Genomic DNA, 20,344 nt, shown 5'->3' with positions numbered 1-20,344 from the left:
ATTCATATAATATGCTTAAATTATATTCCAAATTTTCAAATTCTCAAAATACCACAGTCAATCAAACAAACAAAAAATATTGAACATAAGAGTTATAAAATAAATTTATATACATAGTGAGTAGGGTTGTATCAGACGTGCTGAAAAAACTATCAATTCGAAATTGACCGGATCTAAAGCTTAAAATAAAATTTTAACCTAACCCAATCTATGAAAACCAACCCAAACGTCAAAATTGAGTTCATAGGGTTGGTGGGTTTGAGACACACCCTAAGTGAGATATTGTTAATAGTGCCAATTTAAGTTCAAATATTTCATATTAGAGGTCAAATTGTTCAAACTGGTTGAAGATTTTTAAAATATATTTTTTAGTATGATACTAAAGCATGGTAAAATCAAACAAAAATTAAATGAAATTAATCACAGCTCCTTGGTCTTTAGTGGGAACTAATCACTAACTCATACTATGCATGGGTAAGTTCAACATTTTTATTTTTATATATTACAAATAAATAAAATGTCAATTGATTTCAACTAAATCATGATATAATATGATATATGTTATCTCTATTTTGAGACATTGTTTTAATTCATAGAGAGGACATATGAACAAATAAATTAAGGGTAGATAATAACCTGAGAGTTACCATAGGTTTATGTACAATTTCCATGTTAAATTTGCAATAATTTCAACAAAAACTCACATACAAATAAATACAAAAATAATTTGTTTATGCTTGTATGCATGTATCTTTGTATGGTTGCACATTTTGCTGAGGGATTGTATCTTTGTAAGATGTAGTCTCATTTTTCACCTCAAGACAAAGCAAAATTAATTAAATCATGGTCCAAAGAGCAACAACAGTTGTTTTCAAGCCCCTAACAATGTTCTTTCTTTTCCATGGTTCCTTAGATACTCCCAAAAGTGCAGCTCACATGCCTTGAAAAATAAAATATCTTCTTATTAACTTCCTCAAAAAGTTACAAAGACCTTCTCATGAAAATGTCCACTTAACAGAATAACAATCTTCTTTAGTTTTGCCAATCCATAGTTGAATTTAGTAAGAAGTCACCTTAAAGGCCATTGGGCCAGAGACTTTAATTTACATATATCATCTTTTCCACAATGAAAATCTAAAGATATGAGCATGTGGCTTGAAAATCATTACTTAAAGGATTGCCAAATTCTTTACTCTTTTCTTTTTTTTTCTTTTTTTTTTTTTTTTTTTTTTTTTTTTTGACGTATAACCTCACAAAGGCAAGGCCCTCAAAATTGTCATATCCTTTAGGAAAACATAAATCAAGGACACACCTAACACTATATGTTAAATTTTTATTATTAAAGGTTTTAAAAATGAAAATCGTAGCTTGTAGACTGAATCTTAAGATCTCCATGTTAAATTAACATACAAAAAGAAAAACATAAAAGCTCAACATAACATGTATTACAAAATAATTTGTGCAGTCGGAAGGGGAAAAAGGCATCGAATGCCTTCACATTTGTTGAGCTGACAATGAAAATAAAAGGGTCTAGATTGTTCTTGTAGAAGTTATTATCAATTTGTATTAAATTGGAGGAATACTGACTTTAAATGGTATATATATTGGTTTGCCATTAACTTGGTGATCAAACTTGTATACCATATTACCATCCATGTACTTAAAGTAAATCACTACTGTGGTGACATTTGAAAGGATGTTATGGGAAAAGCAGATAGGGTATAAGAATTTGATCATCAGATAAGATTTTGTTTCTCTAAATACCAAAATTGTCAAAGCACCAACCTCAATGTTACCTTGCGGGTTACTACATTGCCATTTTAATATTGATTGCATTCATGTATGCCCATAAAAGTTTGCTCAATAAATTTCTCATTTGTCTAACAGGTACTCAAAACATTTGAAGTTGTCAAAGTCTGCTGCAAACTTTTTTTTGGATCCTAATTCTGCTCTCACATGGGTTTTGTCAAATATTATCATCTACCAGAAACTATCATATAAATGCATTGCGAATCCAGAAATATTGAATATAATTTTATGAATCCAATGCTTTATGATTGTGTTAGTATGTTAGAATTTAATATTTTTGCCCAAGATTAAGTACAATTTTGTAAGTGTAATATGTTCTTAATTAAATTCAAATACATGACTGCATTGACTAATAAAGCACAAATTGTATCTTAAGTTTGTGATTGAATTAATTAGAGAACCTAATGTACTACCACTAAAGATTTGTATCCAAGTTTCTAAAGAAGTGGAGACATGCATTGATGCACTCCTAAGTTGGGCAAAGCCAAAATTTATAAATCTTTGCTATATTAACCAACTTTATGTAGGGTTTCTAGTAATCTATTATAGAACCATATCAAGATATGAGGATTCTTACTCAATTACCCTGGGGGCTTGGCTCTAAATTGGTCAGATTTCTTTTCTACCTTGTGTTTCAAATTTCAATAATTCATTTTATCGTGAAAAGTTTTTTTTTTTTTTTTTCAATTTCATTTTAATTTTCACCTTTACATTTGCGACTTTAAAGAAAATGTTAAATTTTTAATTCATTTATGGTAAAAGACTAGAATACCAATTACCAATCAACACAGCCTCTATAAAGAGAGAGAGAGAGAGAGAGATATGTTGGGGAAAAATCCTATCCCCTCAATGTCAATTAAAATATATAACTGTCAATTAAAATATATAACTATAAAGTAATAGCAATAAACAAAAAAATTTCAGCAAGCACCATATAAACTCAACTATATAACAACATCAAATCTTACATAGAAAACCTTTTAGTGTATAAGGAAAAATTACAGGACAACTTCGAAAAATATCTACTATGAAATAAAGATTATAACTATCAAGTTTATGCTAAACTTATGTCCACAATAAATTGGATATACAACAAATAAATTTCAAGGAATAAATACAATCTCACCACAAAGCCAGTAGCAAAATCTTCATCTAAATACTTCAACTCTTCATGGTTGTAACACTTAAAAACTCCATAAGAACTCTACCAATTTATCTTCTTTGTATATAACTTGTGCAAAAAAAAAAAAAATCTTTTTTTCTTTTTCACTCTCTCACACTCTTACGGTATTTTTCTCTATCTCTTCACACAGACTGCATCTCTCAAATAGTTGAATATCTCTTTTTGTTTTTGCTCACTCTAGAACTCACACACAAATGGCCAAATTGCTCTCTGTGCCTCAGCTCTCCTTACTAGGCCGAATGGCCTCTGTTTTCTTTCTTTTCTTTCTCTGTCAGTTTCAGCGTGTCCCACACGCCTAAGTCACTGCCCAAAGAATGGCATGCTGACTTTAGAAGTTCGAGGAAGCAAGCTCATTTAATGAGCTTTGAGCCAAGCATGTGGGCTGGATCCACACGGTGCTTTGCACCCAACAAGAGAGAGAGGGAAAACAAAACAAAAAACAATTGGAGCCCAAAAAGATATTATTGTTGAAAGTCGGTTGAATCACTCTATTGGGCCCCTGAGCCCAAGTGAAGAGGGTAGATAGACCAAGGTAATCACCAATGATTAATAACATAGTTTGGCCCCTTTTTACTGCTACTTGGTACTCACACTTAAATTGGGTTGAACTGTTGAAGACTTGAAGTACTTTTTTTTTTTTTTTTTCTTTTTTTGGTTGCTGAAATAGAGACTTGAAGTACAGTTAGTTACTTCTATAATCTATTCATCTGAGAGAGAAAAAAAAAAAAAAAAAAAGTACAGTTAGTTACTTGTCATGCATGCCTTCTTTATAGAACAGTAAGGAAGCTTCCGAGGGATTCCCGAAAGTGCACGTAGCAAATGGATGCAGACATGCAGTGCCAAGAGTATCCTGCTATATACTTAATTATAATCCTCTCTCACTTTTAATACTACTTATCATTACTCTCATTCTCATCCAGTAGTCACTAGTCAAGCAAGCAATGAGTTACTACCATATTTCTCATAAGCCTAACTCTCCTCCAGGCAAGTATAGTCTCCAAGGATTGGTCTCCTCCTCCAGTTTTCTTTTCCCTCTATATTATTAGTATAGTTTATTTTCTTAACATTCGGTTTGGTTTAGTTGTGTATATTAATTTGTTCATGTTATTAATGTGATGATGATACAAATCAGGGCCTCAACCGCTAGGATATCCACCAGGACCACCACCACCAAACTATCCTCATCCCCCAGGGCCACCACAGCCACCACCGCGACCCGGATATCAAGACTACTTCTATGATGGGTACCCACCACCTCCACCTACACACGTTCCCCTGCCATATCATCACCATCACCACCATGACTCATTTCTAAGAGCCTGGTATATATGTGCACTCTATCCTTACTAATTGCACCTTTTTTTATTCTTTTTTAAATTTATATCATTGCACATGATGTGATTTAGAGTCATTTCTTGTTCATGGCCTGCATATTTCTGTGACTTTCTGTTGCCATTTGCAGATTATTATTACTTATCTTACTCTTTATTTTTATTTAGAGTTGTTGATATATATATATATATATATATATATATATATATATATGTATGTATATATATAATCGAGAGTTGATGATATTAATGGGTGATAAGGATATATGTGCCTCTATACCTTCTATTTCTAATCTTGTTCTGTAAGAGATTTTCGTTTTATTATTATTGGCGGTTGGCCTGTGACTTTTGCATATTACTTGATAGAAGAACCGATTATGAAGCTTGAAAATCTGGCCAATAAAAAAATAGATCAAAATTAATATGGATGTTTATAAACTGTTCCCTTGAAGTTCAAGGATTTTTTTTTTTTTTTTTAGATTGTTTCCTTGGGGTTCTAAACGGATTTAGTTTAGAACATAATCAAGTTAAATATTAAAAGTTTATGATTAATTATTTAATTTTATTTCAAAAATTAAATTACTATTTAAACTTTATTCATTTTCTTATCAAATATACTCAAGATTTATTCATTTTGAATAAACAATTTTAACTTTCACCACACGACTGTACCAATAATTAATAACTAGTTATATTTTATGACTTTTTCTATATGAATTATTATATCTTATGATCTTGTACGCTCATTCTTGCAAATTTATCACTGTCACAATATTATATTAATTTGAGATTAGCTTGTACAATAGTCGAACTTAAATTTGAATTTAACTTGGTTTATTCACTAAATAAATGAAAATAAACCTTTTTTTTCCTGAACCAAATTTGAACTTCTCATAAATATATAACTCAGATTATTTACTGACCTAAATTTGACAATAAATATTAATCCACCTAACCAACTTAGGTATTTGAAACACACTATGAGAAGGACATGGTGAGGAAGCCCATTCCTTATCCACGACAAGCCTTCATCGCCTTCATGACTTCATCCGTGAGTGGGGTATAATTCTTTGGATAAGGCAACTGCAACAGCTAAGGGTCATGTTCAATAGAAAATATTGACCCGAGAACTAATTGAAATTAACCAACACTAAATCCAGTTGAGCTTGAATCCCTCCTAATTGGATATGTTTGTATTTTAATATGATTAGTCTACTGTTGGCTTAAATTTTCCCTGATCATACTTCCTTTCATATACAAATTAAGATGCTGACAGAAGTTCCTCTTTTATTATTTTTCTCAATTCTTCCTTTCATTTGTCATGTTTGCAGTTTAGCTATACTTTGTTGCTGCTGTATGTTGGAGGAGTGTTGCTTGTAAGCCTTTCATGTGTATGATTATATATACAACTATCGTATTTGGTAAAGATGGGAAGCAGGAATTCTGTTCATGGTACTCCAGTCTAATTCCTTGAATATTCCCATAATTGGAATTTGATTACCTTTATGTCTTATATTTGATTTGAGAAACAAGCATGTCTTGTCTGTTATAGTATATGATTATGAATATGATCCATCTGAATCATGTATTTTAAAGATGCTATACCAGTATGTGATTCGATCAAATCTTCTTCACCCTAAAAGTCTAATAAAAATCAACCAACTCTACATTACTGCCAAGTAAGGAGAATTTGTTAATCTTCGGGGGTTCTTTTTGTCAGCAAGGATAACATTTCCGACCCAAAGTAAGCAACACGCACAAAGTCAATTTAAATTTATACCATTTTTTTTAATCTCACAAGGGTAAAAAATGCTAAGAGTCTTATAACTCAATTAGTTAGATCTTGTGGTATTTTTAGTAAATACATCTAAGATGTAAATCTCTCATTCCCATTGTAATTATAGAATGAAAAAGATTTAGTTACAAACATGTTTGGAGCATTGGGCTCCAATTACTAATAGAAAAATTACATATCCCATCATGTGCAATGCACATAACTCACTTAGTTGGTTGAGTTAAGTAAGTCATGTGAAATACAAGTATTAATACCATTTTTCTATTTATAGTTGGAGTTCATGCCTCCAAACATATTTGACATTAGACTTTGTCCAATTAAGCAACATTTTACAAAATAATACACTAAATTTTTAGGTGAAAATTTCTCAAATGAGAAGGTAAAAATTATGGGAAATGGTAAATTTACAAAGCACTCGTACTAACATACGAGGCAATGGTATACAACATTTCTTAAAAAATTAGGTTACAAGTTGAGGATACGACAATTAATTAATTAAGTCAAATTTTAATTATATTTTTAACATAATTTTTATGTTTATTTTAAGGTTTAAGTTGAAAACATACCTTTTATTGTTCAGATTATCCACAGTTTAAAATAAATACCCTAAAATAAATCCTTCTAAAGTTCAAATTATCCACAGTTTTATTGTTATCCAATCATCCCTTTTATTCTCGTGCATGCATCCCTATTTTAAACACTAATTATCAACCAATCACAAAATTATTTAATTAATTTTAATTGTTTAACCAATCAGAATTAATTTAAATTGATCATGTGTGGTCGATTCTACTTAGACGCAATGCATGTTGACCGTGCAAATTTGATCATGCGATATCTTTCGATCCAATAGTTCGATTTGATCACCGGAAACACCACTGCGACCATTAGAATCTTAAGATCATTTTTATGATATGTAATGCATGTAATGCAAAGACAAGTTGATGTATGTAATGCAAGAACCAATCGATGCATGTTATGCAAGCATGATTTTTGTGGTACATGGATTGGTCATTCAAGTCATTCTCCTTGATTAAATTATGGGTGCAAAATTGAGTGTCTACATGGATATGTCCTCTTTTCAAGAAAATTCATATCTGTTTTTGGGAATTAAAAAAATTGTATTTGTAAAGAAAATCAGATCTATTTTTATGTAAAAGAAAGAATAAGATTTATGTCAAAAAGTATCAAATCTGTTTTGTGTAGAGTTAAAAAAAAAAAAAAAAAAAAAAAAAAAAGTGTTTCTATCAAGAAAAATCAGATCTGTTTTTATGTAAAAGATAGAATAAGATTTTTGTCAAAAAGTATCAGATCTGTTTTTTGTATAGTTAAAAAAAAAAAAAAAAAAAAAAAAAAAGTGATTTTATCAACAACAAAAAATCAGATTTGTTTTTATGTAAAAGAAAGAATATGATTTTGTGAAAGAGGATTCACATTGATAAGGTGAATTTATTATGCATGCATCACATATTAAAAAACTACAACCTAAATTTCAATCCCTTCTTTTAAATTTCAAAATCTGCAATTTTGTAACAAAGAAAAATTTTTCAAGAAAAATCAGATCTGTATTTAATGAAAATACAAATCAGTTTTGAGTTTAGAACAAATCAGATCTGAAAAATACAGATTTGTTTTGTGTTAAAAAAAAAATCAGATCTGAAAAATATAGATCTGTTTTGTGTTAAAAAAATCAGATCTGAAAAATACAGATCAATTTTTAGTTTTAGAGAAAACCATATAGATCAGTTTTTAGTTTTCATAAAAGAAATTTATTAGCTTTTGCAGATTTTGAAACTTAAGAAAAAAATATATATAATACAGAATTACCTAAGCACATGTTAAAGAAAATTCTAGCAATGTATTCAAGCATGGCAATTATATATCAAGAGCAAAACATGATAAAAACATGCTAAACATATTCATGCATTAAACAATAAACAACATTAATGAAAGAAGAAAAGAAGGAAAGAAAGAAGAAAAAAAACAGAATACCTCTTGCATAAGTGTGCTTTTCTAATGAATGAATATTTTAGGATTCAAAGAAATTTATTCACCTCTTTGAAGCCTAAAATACTTCACTTACAAAAAAGAAGTTCCTAAAACAAAAGCCTTCAGAACGTCTTTAACGTAAGGGGAATTGAAAATTCATAAGAGAAGAGCCAGAAAGAGGGGGGTCAGAAAGTGTGCAGAATTTTGAGAGGCATCCCCAATTTATAGAGGTTGGAATGCTTTGAAAAATTAGTTGAATGATTATATACGAATTGGAATGTGTCTTTATCTCTAAAAAATCGAAAAATGTAAGGTTTATCTCAATCCAAGAGTCCTCAGGCCGAGCCACGCATTTGTTCCAATCGGCACTTGGGAAGTGCTGATCGGCACTTTTCATGTGCCGAATGGCTCTCTTGGGTGCCAAGCTCGCGTTTGAATTTTGGTCCAATTTGGACTCCTTTTTTGAGGTTTTTTTAGTCGGGAATTGTATTTAGACACATTTTTAATCCGTATTCTAAAAATTAATCCCTTTTTCTAGATATTCAAGTCTTTAAAGTGATAATTATCTTGTAGATAAATATTCCAAAAAGTGTTGATTATCCACAACTTCTTTGTTATCTAATTATCCACTTTATTCTCATGCAAGCAAGTCTATTTTTGACTCTGACCAACAACTAATCACAAAATAATTTAATTAATTTTAATTGTTTAGCCAATTAGAATTAATTTAAATTAATCATACATGGTCAATTCCACCCAAACTAAATGCATGCAAACCGTGCAAACTTGATCATGTAATATCTTTCAATCCGATAATTCGATTTGGAAACCGAATACACCATCGCAACCATTAGAATCTCAAGATCATTTTTATGATATGCAATGAATGAATTAATGCATATAATGCAATTCCAAATTTTCTAGGTATATGAATGGTCACTCTTGCCATCTTCCTTGATTAAATTATAGGTGCAAAATCGAGTGTCTACAGCATGATCATGTGAGTTTATTTAAACAAAACCCAACCCAAAAATTTTGACAAAATCACAAAAACCCCCAAAATTTTTCCAAACCTAAAACCTAGGTCACAAAAATGCATGAAAAAAGGGAAAGAGAAGAGATATGGAGCACTTACCAAGAGATTTGGACAAGGATTAGGCCGAAAACTTGATTGGAGGAAGAATTTTAGTGAGAAAAAGGGGTTTTGAGTCGAGAGAGCAGTGAGAGAGATTGAGATATTTGATTTTACACAAAACCAGGTCGGACCTCATCATATATAGAAAATGCATCTCGATAGATCGAGGAGATGTCGAGCTGCTATCGAGAACAAATTTTCGATAGATCGAGAGGTATCGAGGAGGTATTGATGGCAAAAAATCTCAATAGATTGAGGAAGGTATTGAGAAGCTATCAACCAAACAGAGACCACAAAGAATTTTGCTTGATGGATCTGGCTATCTATTGAGAGGTATCAAGAGAAATCCAAAAATCTTGATAGAAGAGGCTTGTATTGAGGAGCTGTCAAGGAGATATCGAGCTATCTATTGAGAGTCCTAAAGAAAAGATTTCAAGGAGGAGAAACAACACAAGATGAGTGCAGCCAAGATAACCATCAAATTAGGCATTCAAATAGCATGTTCAAGCACAAAAATACAACCTCAGTCCTAAATGCAAAACATTCCTAGATCAAAACACATTTAAACAAGTCTAACCAAATTTTATTTCAAAACAAGTTTAAACAGTTTAGAGAGCATATACTACCACATGTATTCTTTCTGATGGCCAAATCACATTGTTCTTGTACAATAATATCAAAAGTAGGAAAGAGCATTCGTGTTGTGTGTGAAACTTTTGTAAGAGAGCATAAGTACATCATTATGTGAAAAGTAATGATATAGGAGGATCAAATACATTCACATACAATCATAACTGTTTGATAGGGACTATCACATTCGAGGTACATCATATATCTCTCACATCTCCTAAAAACACGCTTGCAACCATATTAAAAGCATTTTGTTTCTTTTTTCTTTTCATGTTCTTTGCATATATTTCTTTCAAGCATATCATGCATGGGCATATAAGAGAGGAAAGAAAGTACCCAATTATGTAAACTTGAACATCCTAATTTTGCTGTACAAGTGCTACACCATACCGAGCACGGCTTTTATGAATTGCACACAAATGTTTTATGATTGACGAGTTTTAATGGTGAGATGATTATTTATGCATTTCTCTTAGGATTTTCTAGTCCTTCTTGTTAAAAAGAGTAATTTAAGATATGAAAAATAGGAGATCAACCAAATCATACAAATCACATAAAAGAGCCACAAAGCTCACATTACTTAGTTGTGCATGAAAATGCTCATCTAAGTTACAAGAAATACAAAGTTGAGAAACTTTATTTCAATAGCCATCCAAGGTACATAAGTACCAATATACACAAACACACACTGTTTTTGTATTTTTTTTATGTTTCCTTTTTTTTTTATTAAAAAAGAACTTAAAACAAAGCAAAAACAAACAAACAAACAGACAAACAAAGTATCAAAACTAAACTGACTCAAACCACACCACAAATCATGCAAGAGATCAGAAAAGAAGAGAAGTCACTTAGAATCTTTTTTCTTCCAGACGAGAGACCTGGATGGAGATCCTTTCTTTTGCATGAACCTTTGTTCAAATGAATAAGGAGGGGAGTTAAAACCATTGAAGTTCGAAAGAAGCATGACTGCTTTAAGAAGTTCTCCAAGAGGACTAAAGAGAGTTGGAGTTGATTTTGGTTCCCTAGAGATGACACACTATTACTTTGATGAGTGGCTAACCATTTATAACAATTTGGACGAGTGTGCCCTGATGCTCCACAGTAGTGACAGAAGTGAGGCTTCTTTGGTTCAGACTTCTTGTTGGTTGAGCGATGATTATTCTGCTTAGTCTCTTTCTTACCAACCTTAGGTAGTGCTCCTAGAATGAATTTTCCCCTATCACTCTTATCCTCAGTCACACTTTCAGTTTTAGGATCAGTTACCTCAGAATTATCAGAGTTATCATTATTAGCAGGTGGAACAAAAATAACTCTATTTAAAGCATTAGAAGAGGAGAGAGTGATCATACCCAAGACTTGTTTTGTTAGATGCAGACTTCTGAACATTCAGCATTTCATCCAGTTTTGCACTTAAATTCCTTTCCAATTGTGCTCTAACCTAAAACAATTTAGCATCCAGTTTCTTGGCCTTTTCAACAAGAAAGTTATTCTCAAACCTTAATGCTCCAATAGTCTAATTAGCTTCATCAACCTTGGTGGAGAGTTTCTCACATTCTAACTCCACTTCATTGAGCTTTCTTGTGGCCAACCTGTAGAGCTTCTCATGCTTCTCAAAGACCTTGTATAGCTTAGCGTAGGTAGTATGAATGTCATCCTGATCATCCATTTTTTTAAACTTCAATTCCATCAGCTCTTCTTCATCATCAATTATGTCTACTTCTTCTTCAGTAGACTCGACAATAGTTGTAAAAGCACTTACTATCCCTTCTTAATCACTTTCATCGAAATCTGCTTTAGGTTCTAAATCACTTAATGTGGCAGCTAAGGCTTTGCTTTTGCCAATGGATTTGAGATATGTAGGACACTCTTGCTTCATGTGTCCAAATCCATGACACCCATAGCACTTTGGTCCAGCAGGAACATTATTGCCTTGACCCACATCCTTGGATTCTCTCTTGCCTTTGTCTTGGGACTTAAATTGAGAGAAAGCAAACTGTTTGCAATCCTTATCACCAGCTTTGACATTCGCATTTTTTGATAAACTTCTTGAATTGTCTAGTGATATAAAATTTCAACTTGGTATCCTCATCATCAAACAACTCATCATTGTCATCATTTTTGGTCTTCAAGGCCATGTTCTTGCCTTTACCACCCTTGCCAACTCTTGCTATCCCTAGTTCACAGATTTGCAAGTTCCCAATCAGTTCTGTCAAAGACATAGAGTCAAGATCCTTTAATTCTTCAATGGCAGTGATCTTGGCATGGAATCTCTCTGGAAGAGATCTGAGGATCTTCCTAACAATCTTGGGCTCTGGAATCTATTCTCCAAGATTGAAGGCTAAATTCACTATGTCCTTGAGCTTGGCATAGAATTCATCGAATGACTCGTCCTCATCCATCCTTATTTCCTCAAAACTAGCAGTGAGCCTTTCGAGCTTAGAGTTTTTAACAGCTTTATTGCCATCATAGGTGTTATGAAGAATAGTCCAAGCTTCCTTGGCATTGTCAATGGAAGAGATCTTCTTGAATTCTTCATTTGTCACATCACTAAATAGAGCATTCAATACTCTACTATTAAAGTTAGCCGCTTTGATCTTAGCATCATCCCACATTGTGGGTGGCTCTTTAGGTTTCTTCCAACCTACTTCAACTGCCAGCCACACTTTCTCAACTAAGGACTGCAAAAAAAGCTCTCTTACATACTTTCCAGTATGCATAGTTAGTATCATCAAATAAAGGAGAGATAATCAAGGATTGCCCACGATCCATAACAACAGCGGTCAATGGATCACACAGCAAAGATTAAAATATAATTAGAGTGTGCCCACTCTAATATCACTTATTGGGTTAAGATAGCTTGACCCCAATTAATTAATTCAATTACCCAAGTTGATTAATTAAGTTCAATTGCATGCAAAAAGTGAAGGCACCAACAAACCACCAAAAATACTAAGTGCAACGGAAAATAAATTGAACACGGTGATTTGTTGATAAATGGAGAAAACCTCGCAAGGAAAAAACCCCACTGGGTAGGTATTGCTAATATCAATGCCTCCAATAACTTCAAAAATATGCAAATCAAGATATTTGTATTTAATTCTCTAAGATTAGTATATGATTGTTGTTCTAAGAATCTTTTGCCTTTTCAATTTAGAATTTCTTATTTGAACTATCAATCAAACACCAAAGACAAACATCAAACATTGAAAAAATAATTAGAACTCAGCTTCATCAAGGTGAATAGAGAAATCAATGTCCATTTGCTGTTAATTTTGTACCTCTTCCACATAAAACTCAAATGCTTCTCACTCTCTCTTCAAAACTAGATAGCCAGCTTCAAAGGGTACTATCAATAGTTACCAATTTATATTATCACCAACTACCTGCCACTCTACAAGAATCCCATCATCTTTTAAGTGGCAATTGTACTATCAATATGTACAAGATAGCACTATAACTAAATTATCACAAATACTCAAACTAACATAGGCCGATTAACTAAATTAAAACCTTTATCAGAAATAGCCTAAGGAAAACTCTACCAAACCTCAAAATAACACAAAACCAGCAACTAGTATTGAAAACCCAAATCAAAATTTCACAAAACCTCAAACTAACACAAATCCATTAAACCTTTATCAAAAATAGCCAAAGGAAAACTCTACCAAATCTCAAAATAACACAAACCCAACATGTAGAATTGAAAACCTAAATCAAAATTAACCAAAACAATAATAACACAGACCCATTAATCAAAATTTACACCCAAATCAGAATAAACAAAGAAAAACTCTACCAGACCTCAAAATATTACCGCCAGGGCCGGTTCAACAATTTTGGGGGCCTTAGGCGAAATTTTAAAAGGGGCTTTTTTCTCTTTTTTAGAAGTTTTTCCTATCCGGATAAATATTTTTTAGTAGACATTTATAATGAGAAAATATTTATAGATAAATAAAACACAATTTATAATTAAAAATGATAATTTAACTAAAAATAAAATTTTAAGTATAGAACCATAGAACCTGGTTATTGCAATTTTTTTAAAACCGTGACCATTTTAAAGTTTAAACCTGCACAAATAAAAATTAATTTAATATATAATTTAATAAATTAGTGTCACTATAATACAAATAAGTTGATATAATATACATCAAACTATTAATTGATATAATAATTTATAATAATAGATAAAGTGTAAGATTAAAATAAATAAATAAGGTGTGAGAACCATCCGGCCTGTACTCCACTACATCATATATTCCTATGGCTAAGATTTAAAGAAAAAAGATGTCGTATCAATATCAAATATATGGCAGAAAAAAGTCTAAAGAGGGGCAGATTAGAAAAGCCGTAGCAAAAAACACGTCCCTCCCATCCCATCAAACAACTGTGCAGTGCAGTGAAAGTGTGAAGTAAACTAAAATATATATAATTTAAGTTAAAGATATAGACCTGAGTCTTTATTTTCGGTAAGACAGAGAAACTGAGAAAGAGAGGAAGAATTGAAGAAGAAGAATCCATTTGTGACCGCCGACTGGTACGCTGGAATCAACAAAGAAAAATTTCAAGATAGACTGACTGACTGAGTTGATGGAAAAAGATCAAGAATCAAGATGAAGATGAAGATGAAGAAAAGAAAGGTAAGACGGTAAGAATATAGATGGAGAGGCAAAGAGATAGAGAGATGAGAGGTTTTTCTTTTGTTTTTTAAATTTATAATCTCTATTTTAGCATATTTCAAGATAATTATGTTGTATTATTAATGAATTTATCTGCTATTAATTTTGATTTTAGCATATTTCAAGAATGAGTTAATAAATTTGGCTCTAGAATTTAATTTTGTTAGCTGAAGTTTGACTTTTTTTTTTTCCTTTTTAAGTTTTTGCATTTTAAGATACAATGAGACTTTTTTAATGCATTTTATTGACCAATAAAAATACTTAAAATTTTTTTTAACTAAAATATATAAATAAATATATTATATATAATTTTTTTTCTTACAAACGGGCCTTCTTTTATTTGGAGACCTTAGACGATTGCATCAATTACATCACCTATTGAGCCGGTCCTGATTATTGCTTGAGAGAAGTTTGGGTTTTAGGATTTCTTGCGTGAGTTCAAAGTCTAAAAACCAAGGAAAAATAAAAGAAGAAAAAGAAATAGATGGAATACTATCACTAGTTTCACGGTTAAGCAAGTGAACAGTATTTAAATTTTAAAAGGGGTACCTGAGAGAGGCTTCTGTATAATAAATTGTGTACCACTCTATGTACCATTAATAAATACATGATACCTGGCTGCCTTTTTAATAGTTTTATTACTCAAACTAACGGGAGAGACAAACGACAAAGGTTAATTCCTCACCGTTACATTTGTGAATCTGAGTCTGAGGTAGCCTTCACTCTTCCATTCCAGCCCTCCGTACCAACTCTCCCCCTCTCTCTCTCTTTTTTCTCAACGGTAGCTCCACCATGAAGGAAACCATCTCCAGTTTAATCAGTGTTCATTTCCTAGTGGATGAAGTTTTAGGTAAAGGTAATCTCTTGTTTTTATGGGATTTAGGTCTTTGTTGTGGTTAATGTCCCAATTTCATCTCTTTTGCAAATTTTGGGGTTTGTCATAGGTAACACATAAATAAATTTCTCTCTGTTGCGGTGTGGATATTGAATTTTTTGCAAATTTTGGATCTTTTTGGAGGTAGATTGTGTCTTTTGTATACATCAGATAATTGTTTGATTATGTTATGTTAAAGGAAGATTGTTGGCAGGGGCTTTCTAGTTTCATGCACCAGACCCAAAAAAAAATTGCAATGATACTTCTACACCAAACTGTTGAGTGGTTTTATCTTGTATTTAAAAAAAAAAAAAAATTACAATGCAAATTAGTTCCAGAGATTTCTCTGAAAATAAGTGTTTTTATTTATTTATAATTCTCTTAAAAAACCAAATAATCCAAGTGGCTTGTCAAATAACTTGAAATCGAACATCTCCCATTCAAAGACAAGCCTAAGTCCTGAAGTAAGAAAACTACGGGTTATGAATACACTTCATTAAGCAGAGAGATTATGGGCCATTTGCCCAATATGTTGGTTGTGAGAAATTATGAGCCTTAGCCCAATAAGGTCGTGAATAATAGCAATAATATATTGCGTGCCTTGTTCTGCTTCTTTCAAGTTCAACGTGAGCTATAAACAAAAAATAAAAAAGCAGCGGTGACAAATCAAATCGAAGAGTGAATACCAGACGTGAGGAAGGAAGCCATAACAAAGAGGGTAAAACCCAAAAAAACAATTGCTAAAGTTACCTAGCGTTGAAATACAAGAATGTTAGTAATGTTAACCCAACGTTAGTTTAGAAGGAGAAATAAAAGGGCAGCTAAGTGTCATATTTTTATTACTGGTACATGGAGTGGTACACAACTTATAGTACAGAAGATCTTGATTTATATCTAAGATATTATATATAAGTTTCGAAATATATATACGAGTTCAAGTTACACATTTTCTAAACCATTAGATTTAAATAGATCTAACAGTCAAAAATATAACTCATTAATACTAATATTTTAATTAGAATCTCATTTATTATTCTTTATTTATGACATTTGATATCACTCTCTTCTATCGAAAATGCGTTGTATGTTCTCTCTCCTCCTACTCAACTCTCTACCAAATCATCTTTCTCCTTTACCGCTCTTTTGCCTCCACTGCCACAGGGTTCTACCTCCATGACCATAGGGTAGGTCATCAGTAGCGAAAAAAGCCACAATTGTAGCTCTGACACTGATATCAGAGGCTTGTTGTTCCCTTTTTGATACTGTGAAGATTTATTTTTCTTACCGTTGGATTTTCTTTCTTTGTATCTACTATGTATTAGCACTTTACATGGTAAAGCAAGCTTGTAAATTAGTTTATTTCTTGGCCCTTTGATGTTATATATCCTATAAGTTTGCGTTATATGATTAGACTATCAGTTGCTAATATGCATGCTTTACCTATTGGATTTGAATCTGGCTTGATGGTTCCAAATCATAGTTGCTTGTGTGTTATTTTTTTGCTGAATGTTGCTTGTGTGTTATTTATTATTGCACAATTGGTAAGGTTGAAATTTTAATTTTAGTTTTCGTTGTTTTTTGTGTCTTGTTCTCTGCTCTTTGTTATTATTGACAATTGTTTTGCTCAAAGTGACTATTGCTTGATTGACCTTTTATGGAATAGTACTTGGCTCTTTTACAATTAGTCATAGATATTGAGAGCGTTTGGATTGGGCTGAAAGTAGCTGAAAGTTTTATTGCGTTTTCAAGCTTTTTTTTTTTCTTTTGGTTCCAGCCGCACTATTTGACCAAGTCAACCGTGAACAGTGTTATTTATTATTGCACAATTGATAAGGATGAAATTTTAATTCTTTTTTTCAACTGTTTTTTGTGTCTTGTTCTCTGCTGTTTGTCATTTGTGGTGTTGATTGGGTCTGATTGAGAGTTTAAATTTTTATTTCTATTTTGTAGCTACTATTTTTAATATGTTTGCATATTTTATATTTGTGTCCATTATTTATATTGGTTCTTGTAGTTACTAAGTTGCAAATTTATAGATATGGATTATTTTGTGGGGAGAAGATTTCCATCAAGATTTTGGCCAAGAGTTCCATCAAGATGGTGTTATTTAAAATAATGACCAAATGGAATGTGAAGAGTTATATCACGCCCCGAACAATTTAGAACTACCAGAGCAAGAGTTACCACTTGATGATTTTGGTGATTGTGAGTTGAAATCCAAGCCATATGTCGGAATGCAATTTGACTCCCTTGATGGTGTTGAAACATTTTACAAAGAATTTGCAAAAAAAGAAGGCTTTGGAATCCGTGTTTGTATCAGTAAAACAACACCCATAAGTGATAGTGTAACAAGTCGTATTTATGTAAGTTGTAGTGAAGGGCAACCCAAAAGAAAAAAGACATTTGATAATGGAAAGAACAAAGATGATGAAAAAAAAGGCTCGTAGAAATTGTTCAAGTCTTAGAACTAGATACAAGCTTAAGGTCATGAAGAATAAGAAGTTGCATAAAGGGGTTGTTAAGGCATTTGACAACAACCACAGTCATGGTATAATTAATAATAAAAAGTGTGTCATACATTTGATGCCTCCCAAAAAAAAAAAAAAAAAAATTACTATTGCCAAGAGTCTTTTTGAAAATTTTGGTGAAGAAGGTCTTCCAACAAGAAAAGTTGCCATGATGTTCAATGTAGGTGACCAAATGTTTACAAGTAGAGATTGCTAGAATCACTTGATAGATGTTAGGGGGGAAATCCTAGATGCTAGACATGCCTTTGCTGGCCTTAATTATTGCCAAGAACAGCAAGTTGAAAACTCTATTTCTTTTATGCAATTCAATGTGGTGATGTTGGCCATATGGTTAATTTTTTGGGGGGTGGATGCGCAATCAAGAATGGCTTATCAATACTTTGGGGATGTAGTGACATTTGACACTACTTATAAAACAAACAAGTATGATATGCCATTTGCTCCTTTTATTGGGTTAAACCATCATTGTCAATCAATTTTATTTGCTTGTGCATTGTTGCAAAATGCGACAGAACAAACTTTTGTGTGGTTATTAGAAACTTGGCTTCAAGTAATGTGGAGGAAGGGATCAATATCTATTATTACAGATCAAGATTTAGCCATGGGCGCAACTATTGCAAAAGTATTCCCAAGAACTCGTCATCATCTTTTCCTTTGGCATATTAATAAGAAATTTCAGGAGAAACTTTCCCATATATATCATAAGAAATCAATATTCAAATGTGATTTGAAGAGACACAAACATGAGTCACCTAGTGTGTAAAAATTTGAGGAGGACTAGAAGAGCCGAATATTGACTTATGGTTTGGATAGAAATGAATGGCTTCAAGGATTATATAATATTCGCAATTCATGGTTACCGGTGTACAATTGAAATACTTTCTTTACAAGAATAAACACTACCTAGAGAAGTGAAATTCTTTGACTCCTTTGTAAACTCAAGAACTACATTACAAGTTTTGGGTGTCAAATTTGCAAAAACAATAAATAGTCGAAATGAAGATTTTGATTCAAGACATAAAAGTCCTTCTTTGGTAATTAGCTCAAAAATAAAGATCAAGTTGTATCTGTATACATGAGAACCATATTTAGCAAGTTCCAAAAAGAGTTGGTGAGTAGTAATCATTTTTCAAAGGAAAAGGTAGAGAAAAATGGAACTTTATATAAGTACAAAGTAACAAGTTCCTTTGGTCTAGATGATACATTTATTGTGAAGTTGAACTTGGAATCAAAAGTTTGTGAATGTGACTGCCAACTTTTTGATTTTATGGGAATTTTTTGTAGGCACATGTTATTAATCTTTCAAGTTAAATTTTTTTGAGATTCCTAGTCATTACATCCTACAACGCTAGACAAAAGAAGCAAATAAAGGAATCAAAAGAGGAGAATATAGATCAAGCTGTGTAGATGAGCATTACATGTCAAGAGCCTTATGAAGCATCCATGTTTGTCATAATTTAAGTCGATTGTCTTACTTTGCTGAAAAATCTGAAGATATATATGAAATGATCATTTCCAACTTAGACCACACCCTTAAGAAAGCTTTTGATATGGAAAATCAAATACTTGAAGGTAAGTAAAATGATGAAATGAATATGCACCACAATAGTGGTGAATCAACTAACATTGTTGAAGTACAAGACTACTCTCCCAATGTTCCTTTGAATATAAAAGATCTGCATGTATCACAAATAAAGGTCAAAAGAAAAGCATTGGAAGGTCATGGGGGGAGAATTTAAGGTGGGGCTTGAAATATCCTTACCTCATGCAACAACAAAAAGACGATCTTGTCAACTTTTTGGGGGTTATGGTCATAATTGTCATACTTGTATATAATATAATGGTGAAGGGAAGTGATTGCCAAGATGAAGAAAATATGACAACTTTTGATGCCAATAATATTGATGATTTAGCATAATAATATTGATGATTTAGCATAAAGAGAGTTTTTCATTTCATTTTTTTTTGTCTTTTTTTTTTTTTTTTTTTTTGTCATTCCTGTTATAATTTGATATTATGTGTCCTAATTATTAAATCATTGTCACTACAACAAACGTGGACTATGGTGACGAAATCTAGTTAAGAAAAAAAATTATCATCTCTAAATGATAACATTCAGCGAGGAAAAGAAAATTGTCACCAAATACCATTAAATTTTTTGAAAATTGTGACGAAATCAATAGTTTGTCTCTAAAGATATTCAAATTGGTAACAAAATATTTCTTTTGTCACTATAGTTCATGAAAAAAAAAACAAAAAAAAGGCGTCAAACCTACGAGTGTCTATGATGACGAAATATTTCATTTCAAAAAGTTAGACCTAGGTGTCACTGGTCTCGAAATACTAGCACGTGATGACAATTTTTGGGCGCGTACAAAAAAAATTTTTAGT

The 20,344-nt window shown here is 32.0% G+C and overlaps 1 protein-coding gene across 1 annotated transcript; it reads left to right on the top strand.

Moving 5' to 3' along the window:
- The first annotated feature begins 3,863 nt into the window (after window positions 1-3,863).
- LOC126716406 (protein CYSTEINE-RICH TRANSMEMBRANE MODULE 11-like) lies at window positions 3,864-5,925 on the top strand. Its single transcript, XM_050417254.1, has 3 exons — window positions 3,864-3,976; window positions 4,125-4,314; window positions 5,655-5,925. Exons 1-3 carry the CDS (start codon window positions 3,934-3,936, stop codon window positions 5,701-5,703), a joined length of 282 nt encoding a protein of 93 aa, XP_050273211.1. The 5' UTR covers window positions 3,864-3,933; the 3' UTR covers window positions 5,704-5,925.
- Window positions 5,926-20,344: the final 14,419 nt, after the last annotated feature.

The sequence above is a fragment of the Quercus robur genome, chromosome 3 (assembly GCF_932294415.1).
Source record: "Quercus robur chromosome 3, dhQueRobu3.1, whole genome shotgun sequence".
Lineage (NCBI taxonomy): Eukaryota > Viridiplantae > Streptophyta > Magnoliopsida > Fagales > Fagaceae > Quercus > Quercus robur.
Note: the sequence above shows the minus strand (reverse complement) of the source record. Positions and strands in the feature narration are given on the sequence as shown.